We start from the raw sequence: 12,180 nt of genomic DNA, 5'->3' as shown, positions 1-12,180 counted from the left end.
TCAGTGGCGCGACTAACGGGTTGCTGCTGGCAGCATTAGCAGATAAGGAAGTAGTCTTGGTGGCATCATTAATCATTGCTGGCTTTGCAGTATTGTTTGAAAAGGGAGACATGTTGGCAGGATTCCCTTGCATTGTTGCATCCACAGGAGGTGTGGGGCAGGCAGTTATGTACGCCAGGGTGGTTGATTGGTTTAAAAGAGGGGTCCCCACCAAACTGCTAGGTCATCAGTCCATTGTTCTGAATAAAACAATGTCACAAGAGTAAGAATAAAACAAGCGAGACTGACAACACAAAACGGAGAGAAAGGAAAACCACAAGAATGACGGAAGGGCAACAAACACTTAAGTGGACAAAAGGGGAGAAGAAAACCACAGAAACACAAGAAACAGGTAGAAGAGATTAAAACAACAAAACAGATTACCATAGCTGGCTGACCATGAGAATAAAAACGAGAAGCCAGCCACTCTGCAACACATTAAAAAGCTCTGCCCTAACAGCATTTGGGTGGAGGACACAGAAGGCCAAAGGACATGCACTGAAACTTTGATCAAATGATAAAACTTACCATCACGAGTAACACGTACAACTAAATCAGCTGATGAGGCATAGTCATATAAAATTAGTGGCAAAGAGTCCAGCAACTGAAGATTTCATTGCAGGGCAGTCAAAGTGGGACAGTGCACCAGAATATGGGCCACTGTCAACCGGGCGTTGCATAGACACTGAGGCGGATCTTCACAGTGCAGGAGGTAGCTGTGGGTCGCCCAAGCATGGCTAATGTGGAGCCGGCAGAGAACCATAGAGCCCCTGCGAGAGGCCTGCATGGAGGACTGCCACACATTCGTAGTCTCCTTAATGGCATGCAGTTTGTTGTGCATATTGAGACTATGCCATTCAGTCTCCCAAAGCCGAAAAACCTGGTGGCGTGAAAATGAACGCAAGTCAGTTATTGGAAAGCCAATCTCCACAAGCGGTTTCTGTGTAGCCTGTTTGGCCAGCCTGTCAGCAAGTTCATTTCCTGGGATTCTGAAACTTTGATCAAATGATAAAACTTACCATCACGAGTAACACGTACAACTAAATCAGCTGATGAGGCATAGTCATATAAAATTAGTGGCAAAGAGTCCAGCAACTGAAGATTTCATCGCAGGGCAGTCAAAGTGGGACAGTGCACCAGAATATGGGCCACTGTCAACCGGGCGTTGCATAGACACTGAGGCGGATCTTCACAGTGCAGGAGGTAGCTGTGGGTCGCCCAAGCATGGCTAATGTGGAGCCGGCAGAGAACCATAGAGCCCCTGCGAGAGGCCTGCATGGAGGACTGCCACACATTCATAGTCTCCTTAATGGCATGCAGTTTGTTGTGCATACTGAGACTATGCCATTCAGTCTCCCAAAGCCGAAAAACCTGGTGGCATGAAAATGAACGCAAGTCAGTTATTGGAAAGCCGATCTCCACAAGCGGTTTCTGTGTAGCCTGTTTGGCCAGCCTGTCAGCAAGTTCGTTTCCTGGGATTCTGACAAGTCCTGGGGTCCACAAAAACACCACTGACCGACCGGACCATTCCAGGGCATAGATGGACTCCCGGATGGTCACTACCAAAGGATGACGAGGGTAGCACTGGTCAATAGTTTGTAGGCTGCTCGAGGAGTCAGTACATGGAAGAAATGACTCCCTAGGGCATGAACGGATGTGCTCAAGTGCACAAGATATAGCCACCAGCTCTGAAAACACTGCAGCCATCGGGCAAGGAATGCTGTTCAATATGTCCTCCATGGACGTACGTGAAGCCGACGTGAACATCAGCCATCGAGCTATCGGTGTAAACCAATTCATGGCCTCGGTATATGTCAAGAATCGAGGGGAAGTGACAGCAAACAGCTGCGCGGCAGGTGTAGACCATGGAGGTGTACATGTATGGACCTTGAGAACTGGTGGTAAAGGCAAGGACTCCAGTTCAGACAGAAGGGATTGGATGCAAACTGCAATTGTAACACCTGATCTGGGCCGCTGGTGTGGGAGATGAACTGCCATGGGTGGGAAAAGGAGATGGTAATTCGGATGTGCAGGAGAACTACGAACGTGTGCAGTGTAACTGGCGAGCAGTTGTGCATGCCTGACACGCAATGGAGGGTCTCCAGCCTCTGCCAGGATGCTGGTCACCAGACTCATCCCAAAAGCTCCCATTGATAGTTGAACACCACAGTGGTGGACTGGGTTGAGTAAACACAACCGTGAGGGTGCCGCTGATCCATAAACCAGACCTCCGTAATCAAGGCGGATTGAACAAGAGCTCTGTAGAGCTGCAGCAGCGTAGAGTGATCTGCACCCCAGCTGGTGTTGCTCAGGCAACAGAGTGCATTGAGGTGCTGCCAGCACTTCCGCTTAAGCTGACGAAGGTGAGGAAGCCAAGTCAAGCGGGCATCGAAAACTAGTCCTAAAAATTGATGTGTCTCCACTACAGTGAGGGGATTGTCAGTAAGGTAAAGTTCTGGTTCTGCATGTATGGCATGACGCCGACAGAAGTGCATAACACACAACCATGTGGCCGAAAACTGTAAGCCATGGGCTAGGGCCCATGACTGCGCCTTGAAGATGGCTGTAGTAGGTGCCACTCAGCAACACCAGTACTGGTGGAGCAGTACGAAATGCAGAAGTTGTCTGTATACAGAGCCCTCTCTGTACGGACGGCCCTACAGCTGCTGCTAGACTGTTAATGGCCACTAAAAATAGAGATACACTCAATACAGAGCCCTGCGGGACCCCATTCTCCTCGGTTTTGGGGGAACTAAGGGAGGCACCAACTTGGACATGGAAAGTACGAAGCGCCAGGAAATTCTGGATGAAAATCAGGAGCGGGCCGCCGAGACCCCACTTATATAATGTGGCAAGGATATGATGTCACCAGGTGGCGACATACGCTTTTTGAAAAGCAAGAAAGATGGCAATAAGGTGTTGGTGTCTGGAAAAGGCTCTTTGGATGGCAGTCTCGAGGGACACAAGATTATGAGTGGTAGAGCGACCCAGGCAGAAACCATGGAGCCAGTAGGCCACGTGATTCCAGGACACACCATATGTTCCAGCAGCTTACAAAGAGCATTGGTGAGGCTGATGGGCCGATAGTTATCCACATCAAACAGGTTTTTGCTGGGTTTGAGCACTGTTATGATGGTGCTCTCCTGCCAGTGTGATGGAAAGACACCATCGCACCAGATCTGGTTGAAGATCACGAGGAGATGTCGCTTGTAGTCAGACAAGAGATGTTGAATCATCTGACTGTGGATCCGATCTGGCCCAGGAGCTGTGTCGGGGCAATGTGCAAAGGCACTGAGGAGCTCCCACTCTGTAAACGGGGTGTTGTAGGGTGTTATAGGATGGAGGAGGGGGGAGTAATTCTCCGACGCAGAGGCATGAGCACAGTGCTTGGCAATCGCATGTGTGTCTGTAGATAACATGCCATTTATGTTAACACCAGAAACACCTGTTGGGGTCTGGTACCCAAAAACGAGTTTGATCTTTGCCCAGACTTGGGAAGGTGACATATGGCACCCAACAGTTGAGACGTTATCTCTCCCAACACTCCTGTTTCCGTTGTTTGATAAGCCGCTGAATACGGGCACAAAGCCGTGTAAAGGCTGTGAGGAGCTCCAGCGAAGGGTACTGCTTATGCCACTGTAGAGCTCGCCGATGCTCCTTAATTGCCTCAGTGACTTCTAGCAATTACCAAGGGATTGTCTTTCACCAGGGGCACCCTAAAGAATGAGGGATCGTGTTTTCCACTGTAGAAACGATCAATGTAGTTACCTGCTCAACCACCACATCGATGTTACCATGTGGGGGAGATTCAATGGTGACAGCAGAGGTGAGGGCTTCCCAGTCTGCCTTGTTAATAGCCCATCTGCGCACGCGTCCATGGGCCTGACGCTAGGGCAGTGACAGGAAGATGGGGAAGTGGTCACTACCACACAGGTCATTGTGTGCTCTCCAATAGATAGATGGGAGAAGGCCAGGACTGAAAACCAACAGATCAATGGCCGAATATGTCATGTGCCACACTGAAATGTGTGGAAGCACCTGCATTTAAGAGGCAGAGGTCAAGTTGTGACAGTAAATTTTTGGAATCTCTGCCTCGGCCAGTAAGCACAGTGCCACCCCCCTAAGCGGTTACGAGCTTTAAAATCTCCCAAAAGTAGGAAAGATTTCGGGAGTTGATCAATCAGTGCAGCCAATGTGTTCAGGGGTACTGCACCATCTGGGGAAAGATATACATTGCAGACAGTTATTTCCTGCATTGTCCTTTTCCTAACAGCCACAGGTCCAAGAGGGGTGTGAGGAATGGAGGAAGACTGTGAAGCTCTTCGTCCAGCAGCTTTTGGCTCCTTGAGCCACTGGCAAATGTCTGCCACAACATTAGTGGAGACCTCGGGAGTGAGGGCCCCGAGGGACACCTTCTGCATGAGAGGAGCCGCAGGAGGCTGTTGCTTCTCCAGCTGGGGGGAGGGGATCAATGTCCCCTGTGTTTGGGGGGGCCTTGCTCCCAAAGTAGTAGCTTTGGGAAGAATGGAGGAAGATTTGGCCCCTACCACCAAGGGGGCGGATGTATTCTGGTGACCCTGAGGGCCCACTGTTCGTGGCACAGATTGAGGAACCACTGGCACTCGGAATGGCGATGGTGATATAGCTGCAGCATATGACGATGTCAATCGAATGGGGGGTAATCTTTCAAATTTATGTTTAGCCTCTGTGTAAGTCAACCGGTCCAGGGTCTTGTACTCCACGATTTTCCACCCCTTTTGGAGTACTGGGCAGTCTGGCGAGCAGGGGGAATGGTACTCGCCACAGTTGATGCAAGTGGGAGGTGGTGCACACGGAGTATCTGGGAGCAGTGGACGTCCGCAGTCTTGACATGTGGTGCTGGAAGTGCAGTGGGAAGACGTGTGCCCAAATTTTCAGCACTTAAAGCACCACATAGGGGGAGGGATGTATGATTTAATGTCACAGCAGTAAACCATCATGTTGACCTTTTCAGGCAATGAACCACACAAGATGAAGGCACCAGTAGCAACGCTATTGACTTTGGGTCCCCTGTAAACGTACTGTACGAAATGAACACCCCGCCGTTCTAAATTGGCGCGGAGCTCGTCATCAGACTGCAAAAGGAGATCAGGATGGAAAATGATCCCCTGCACCATGTTGAGGCTTTTATAGGGAGTGAAGGAAACAGGAATATCACTCAGGAGTGAAGGAAACAGGAATATCACTCAGCTTGTCACATGCAAGTAACACTCGGGATTGAGCTGAGGATACTGCCTGAATCGAGACTCCGCAGTTTTGCATCTTGGACAGCACTGTCACTTCTCCAAACTTACCCTCAAGGTGTTCAATGAAAAATTAAGGCTTTGTAGGTAGAAAGGAGTCCCCACCAGTTCTGCTACAGACTAAAAACTGAGACTCTCTGTTCTGTAGCCCTACATTCCTCCCACGGTGTAGTGAGGGAGGGAAACGATTTAGGGTCATACCTGTCGGCATTTTATTTGATCTTGCCTTCTTAGAGACTGCTGGTGCCACACAGTCACCAGTAAAAGATGACTTAGTCCACTTCATTGCAGGTCATCTGCCCTGATACCACCCACTCCGATCAGGGGCTCTCCCCTCGGGCACCATCCAGCCACAGCAAAGGTCAACTGGCTTGATGGCTGTTGCCGGGAGTCCTGATGCCCCAGGAAGACAGGCATCTGCTCCTTGACATACGTGGGGAGTTTACAGCTCAGGCATCAGCAGTGGGATCCCTGTGTTGTCAGGAGGCTAGCACCAAATGGGTACATGATGGCCCCACCACAACGGACTGGCTACTGTTACTATGCTGGATAATGGGCACAGAGAAATCCAGTATTGTCATGGGGACGAAAGAAGACAGGAGACAATGGAAGAAAGCGTCCTTGGCAAAATAGTTGAATCGCAGGTGGAGATGCAAAGCCACGACCAGAGATTTAGGAGATCGAATCTAAGGGCATTATGATAACTCATGCACCACGTAAGGCATCCTTTCCCATATGGCCCGCACTTTTGTAGAATTTTGGAAGTGGCATGTCAAACCATGGGATGGGACCTGAACTCATAGGGCCAAAAAGTGTGAGACTCCTTTTAGTCACCTCTTATGACAGGTAGGAGTACCTCGGACCTATGCTTACCCGCAGGGGGAGCGGGGTGGCGGTGGTGAGTGTACCATCTGCTGAAAAACAAGAAGTGAATCTGCAATGTTAGCTTCTGGCAAGACAGGAGTGGTGTGAATGAAACTTTGTGTGACAGTGCTTGCGGCCGACCACCTGTCTGTGTAGGTAGCTGTAATAATGAGGTCGGTATCACATAATGTGACGGATACGTCGTCAGGCAGAAAATCGTGGAGATTCACATGCACTTGGAAATTAAAACAGGTGCATGTGAGGTGGTGGGGCAGGGCATGGGATGTCCGTTAAAGACCATGCCGGTTTAAGCTGGTTCACTGACTTCAACAACACTCAGTATGGTTCTGTAAATGATGGTTGTAGAGCAGGTATCATTGCATGAGAACATGGGATTCCACCAATCTATTGCTGTAAAATAGCCCCGATCACACGGTCGCTAGCATCGGACGCGATAAATTAGATGTGCTTCAGGCAATGGGTGGGCAAGGGTCATGCTGTGTAACAGGTGCCCTTTTATTTTGTTGAAGGCCGCCGCATTTGTGGTGCCCAATCAAGGTGTTATTTACTAGATGTACTCTTGTTGTGCTTCACTTGAGTGAGTGGTAGCAAAGTATCAGTGGTGTGTGGCAATTGGCTCCTGTAGAAATTTGTGACCCCCAAAAACCTATGCAGCTCTTTGTAGTTGTTTGGACGTGGGAAGAGGTCTTTCTGGTCAGTTTTCTCAGGAGTAGGACGATATGCAACTGGTTGTTGTGGTCTTGCTGATTTTGCGAAAAGATTTTGACATCACCTAGGTAGGCATAACAAAAAGGCAAGTTGAACAGTGAGCTGTCAATGAAGCTTTGCCATGTCTGTGCCATGTTTTTTACTCTGTACAACAGATAGAGGAACTCAAAGAGACCGAATGGCACAATTATCAAAGTTTTTGATACATCTTCATCTGCCATTGGAATTTGCAGGTATGCTGTTTTGCAATCGAAGATGCCAAGACATGGGAAAAATTGTGCAAGTTTTCAATGTGCAAGCTGTTAATGATTGTAAGGGCGTTCAGATAGCAGTAGCCGCTGCACAGGCAGCAAGTGCCATTCTTTTTAGGAACTAGTATAATTGGGGAGCCCAAGCACTGTCTGACGGCCTGACTATGCCAGCTCACAAAAGTTTTTCCACCGCAGCTTTATTCGCTTTAAGTTTGTGGGGAGCTAAACGATGGGAAGTGGCAATGGACAGGGGGACCTGGTGTTGTTTAACATGGTGGACTGTACCGTCCTGCATGGCACAGATTGTATGTGGTCTAATGGGGGAGCACGGAGCAAGTCCAGTGAGCGGGACATGATGTTATTTGCCGTTGCTGTTAGCGTGACATGGCATTGTCCCGGAAGTGCACTCAAGGGGGAGTTACGATGCTTCATTGACCTGAGAAGTGTCCATAGTAGCAGCGCCACGGTAGTAATCAGTGTCGAGATGACGAAGGTTGTCGAGGTGCTGTTGAGCTGCATGTCGTGATGCAGTGGCATTCACGATTCGTCTCTGTAGTTGGTCATCAGTGAGGTACATGACCTCATTGTCATGATGTAATGATGAGCACTCAGCTAACTTTAAGCATTGCTGGTTGAAAACCGCTTCACTTTGTAACTTCAGGTCGAGTGGTGTGTGGAGCGATGGCAGTGTGACCCAGGGCATTGCAGTGCCGTTGGTCACGTATCGCTGACCACACTGCAGGATATCCCATTGTAATACGAGGGCACAATTTATATCAGGGAGTAGTTGGCAGTGCCATAGGAAGTTAGCTGCCAAGACCGGTTCAACTGTCTCTGCCAACAGCAATGTCCAAGGTATTTGCATATCTGTGCTGAGGGCGAGCGTGGTGTGTGCAGTTCCAGCAACTGCAATTACAGTGTCACTGGCTGCACGCAGTTGCAGTGGCAATGACAACAGCGTAGCAGGCACTGGAACAGGTGGTAGGGTGCTCACATTGGCCCTGGTATCGACGAGGAAATACGTGCACAGGCACCTGTCAGGGAGGGACAGTCAGGGGCCATCAGCCCTCTGAAACACTGCATTGGTGCTGTTTACTTGTGGTGTGGAGAGGCAGCTTGTTAACGAACAGCAGCCTGGTGCATCTACAGAGGGTCATCGTAGTAGTTTGGGAAGGCACAGGGTTATCTGCACTGCTGTGCATCCTCCCCAAACCTGGTGTGAAACCAGCAGCAGCATTGTTGGGTCTTGGGTATGCAACCAGGTCATGCACTTGGTTGATGCACTTTTGTTTACACACAGAGTTTGGGCAGTGGCAAGCTGGGAAGGTGACAACTTCGGCTGTCATAATAGGTGACAGTTGTCCACCGGAGCTGTGAAAGGCACTCGGGGTGATAGAGGTGGGGAGTACGGTCCGGTTCTGGTCGGTCTGGCTGTTGTCGAGCACTCTACGGCTGCACAGAATGTTGGGGCAGCTCGGCCTGGATCATGAAAAATCAGTTTTGATGCAGGTGTACTGGGTGTCATCTGCAGTATACTGATGTTGGTTGCTGATTAGAATGCAGTGTTGTGATAGTGCATGCATTCTATCACGCAGTCAAAGTTTAACCTCCAGCAGTGCCTCTTCATGAGCTAGCTTCGCTGTTTGGATGTTCTCTGGCAGTTTTAGGAGCCAAAGTGTCCATAGTGTGCGATCAGGCAGGAGCGTTGGGTCAATTAGAACTCGCAGGTGGCACCAGAGTGTAGACAGGGTGCTGTTGGCCACAGTATCTGATTGCTGACTGCTCAAGCATGCGTGTTAGTCATTGTAGCAGTAGTGTCTTTGCAGTTTCATATTTGTGAGAAGCTGGAACGTCCAAAAGCAGGAAGTCACTAATAAGGTCCACACTGTTTCCGAGGTAGTTAAGAAGAGTGGCAAACTTCTCATTGTTCTCACTAATGCCACTGGCTGGCATCAAACACACATTGAGGGCAAACCACATTGTGGGAGAATCTGCGTGGAACAATGATAGTTTCAGATAGTGGCAGAAGGTATGTTTGCTATCAGTGGTTTGATTGTAAGGCACATCACAATGTGGGTGTAGCATGGCAGGTGAAATGTGGGAAGTGTGGGACTGTCAGTGCATGAGACAGGCAGGAAATGCAGCTTGACATAAGGCAGAGCATGATGAGGCGGGTCATGTCACAGTTCAGGTGGTATTGGCCTCACATGGCAATGTGCTTAGAACTCGGGTGGCTGTTCGAAGAACACTCATGTTAAAGTGTAAGAAAATAAATAAGATACTCTTGAGTATCTCTCAGGATAGAATACTCAAAATATTTAGCTTCAACTGAAGGTTAGGTTTGGTCTCATTGTAGAGGCATTCTGTGCCAGTATGTTCCAAACTAAGAGTGAAATGAAAGGGTTGATGCATTTCCATAATGGTCTGTGGAAGAGAAGCTGCAAAGTGGTGAGATGATCATTTTTGTATACAATCATTCTCTCAAAGAAAATAAACATTATAATAAATTTCCTTTAGCTTATATCTATGGTCACAATTTTTTTGTGATCAGACTTCCAGTTTAGGTCTATAATCACCATCTTCAGACCTGTTTTACAAAAAAATGTCCAAATGTACAGCAGCCATAGTGGCATTGTCAAATGTATCAAAATCAGTACAACAGGGCATGTTTTCATAAAACAGATCTGAAGATGGTCATTACAGGCTGAAACTGGTAGTCTGATGAAAAAAATTTGTGACACCAGATGTAAAGTAAAGGAAACTTATTCTATATTCAGGTCACTGTTTTATTTACGACCATGTCACAGCTTGATGAACATTATAGTTTTATTCTTCTTGAATTGCAAGGCACACATATTAACATTGATTCCTTAAGTTAAAAAACTAACACAACCTTCTGATATCTTTAGTGTTCCTTCACAAATTTTCTCAGAATAACATGAGAATTTTTGTATATTTAAAAACTGTAGCCAGTTTTCACCCTCAGTCTAAACTGCAATGTGAACTCATTTTTGTGTATGAAGTATGGTTCAAATAACAATATGGAATTAAGAGTCTATTCAGAATTCCTCTACTAACAACACACAGAATACTAGACTTCAAGACTTACAAAAAAAAGTGGCTTGAGCATGTTCCTTATGACACCTTCACCACCAACAGTTGCTTCCGCAGTGTCAAGCTGAGACTCGACAGTGTCCAAATCACGTCGCACACGTGTCACCAGTGCCTCAAGGCAATCTATACGATCACAAAGTGTCCGCAGTTCTGACTTACAGGCCACAATATCTGGCACTGTGGCAACAGCTGACTGAGTAACATCTGTTCGCACCTGTGCATAGTAAAAAAAAACCTTGATAAATTCAAGAAAACAAACAAAATGGAAAGAATAACACACGGACACAAAAATTGGCATTTATTTTCCAAGTACTACTGTTATTCCTTACCAATTACTGTATTTTACAGAGTAAAAGATGCAATTTTTCCTTTAAAAAACTGCCTGCAATTTTCAGATGTTATTAAATAATTAATATAAAAATGTCCAGTGTTTGAATGAAAATTCCCACCAGTCTTAAAAATGGCCATATATTCAATGCTGCGGGAAATCTCTCTCTATCTGGCAACACTGGATTCAACTGGCAGCAGCAGTGCACCGATGTGATGAACATGAGTTGTGGGGGTTCACAAGCTAGCTAATGCTGTCTTCCTCCTGTCCTGCCATCAAAGACCCACAACACTGTCTTGCACATGAGGTATAATTGCAGTCTACACTGCCAGTGGACTTGAACTGAAAGTGATTTATTATCGGTAACAGTAAAATATTTTTCTTTGTAGCTAGTTTCATAATGGAAAAAAAAGGTATTCAAATGAAAGTAATAGCTTATGCATAAGGACACAGAAACAGAGCAACTGAGAGGAATTTTGGCCCTCCACCAACAGAGGAAACCATTTGGGTTTGGCGGGCTAGTAAAGAACTGAAAAAAATGACGAAGACTAGGTGTGCAAATAGAGGACTGAATGCAAAACGGCCAAAACTAGAAGACGACGTATTGTAATGAATTCAAGGACACCATCAAAATGGCACTGGAATTAATACAAAAATGATTCAAATACACACTACAAGCTAGTGCTACAGCGGAACAGATTTGAACGATGGAGTTGGTTGGTGCTACAGGTTTATGAAACATCATGGACTTAGCATGCAAACCAAAACCAAAAGATCTCAGAGAAAATATTATCTTTCCATCACTTTTTTATTCAACATTGAAAGGAAATGAGAGTGGAACTAAGCCAAATAGCTAGTATGGACAAAACTCCTCTGACATCATTTGATGTGCCAGGTAACAGAACCACTGCCATGGAAGGCGCTAAAACTGTAACTATAAAAACAAGTGGACATGAAAAAATGCACTACACTGTTGTCATTTCACGTTGTACTGACAGTACTAAACTTAATCCAAGCACAAAACCTTCTGAAATACCACCAAATGATGTTGTTCACATACATGACAAGGGTTAGAAGGATGAGACTGGTATGAAATTATGGATTAACAGAGGTTTGAAGAGAAGGAAAGGTGCTTTATTGAAGAAGACCTTTCTTCTTGTGCCAGATCAGTTTAGTAGTCATTTGAAAAATTCTGTGAAAGAGAAATTGAGACAGGGAAATACAGAGCTTGCTGTTATTCCTGGAGGACTTACTTCACGAGTGCAACCTCTTGATGTCTCGATAAATAAACCATTTAAAATGTCTTATGAGAGAGATATGGAACAAATGGATGATGGATGAAACCCAAAATGAATTCATGCCAAAGGGAGCTTTAAAATGACCTACAATCAAACAAGTGTGTCAGTGGATAAAACAATTGTTGTCTAGAGTGAGAGAAGACATTATTGTTAAATCTTTAACGAAATGTGGTATAAGTAATGCTCTCCATGGCAGTGAAGACCATCTTATACATGAGGAGGACAACGAAGAGGAGGAGGAGGAGGAGGTGGAGGAAGAAGAAGAAGACGACAGT

General features: G+C 46.6%; 1 protein-coding gene across 5 annotated transcripts in view; it reads right to left on the bottom strand.

Annotated features, from left to right (window-relative positions):
• Positions 1 to 12,180, bottom strand: part of LOC124612325 (biogenesis of lysosome-related organelles complex 1 subunit 4) — a 69,730-nt gene that overhangs the window by 33,062 nt on the left and 24,488 nt on the right. For 4 of the 5 annotated variants that reach the window (XR_006979528.1, XM_047140462.1, XM_047140458.1 and 1 more), the window contains exon 3: positions 10,275 to 10,493. Coding sequence is in view for 4 of the 5 variants with exons in the window: in XM_047140462.1 (XP_046996418.1) it covers positions 10,275 to 10,493 (219 nt within the window). In the remaining variant the exon portion in view is untranslated. Of the gene's footprint in view, positions 1 to 8,496; positions 8,499 to 10,274; positions 10,494 to 12,180 lie in introns of all 5 variants that reach the window. The other variant, XM_047140461.1, reaches the window with a different exon arrangement.

The sequence above is a fragment of the Schistocerca americana genome, chromosome 4 (assembly GCF_021461395.2).
Source record: "Schistocerca americana isolate TAMUIC-IGC-003095 chromosome 4, iqSchAmer2.1, whole genome shotgun sequence".
In the NCBI taxonomy this organism is placed as follows: domain Eukaryota; kingdom Metazoa; phylum Arthropoda; class Insecta; order Orthoptera; family Acrididae; genus Schistocerca; species Schistocerca americana.
The sequence above is the reverse complement of the archived record's forward strand: the minus strand, read 5'-3'. Positions and strand labels throughout refer to the sequence as shown.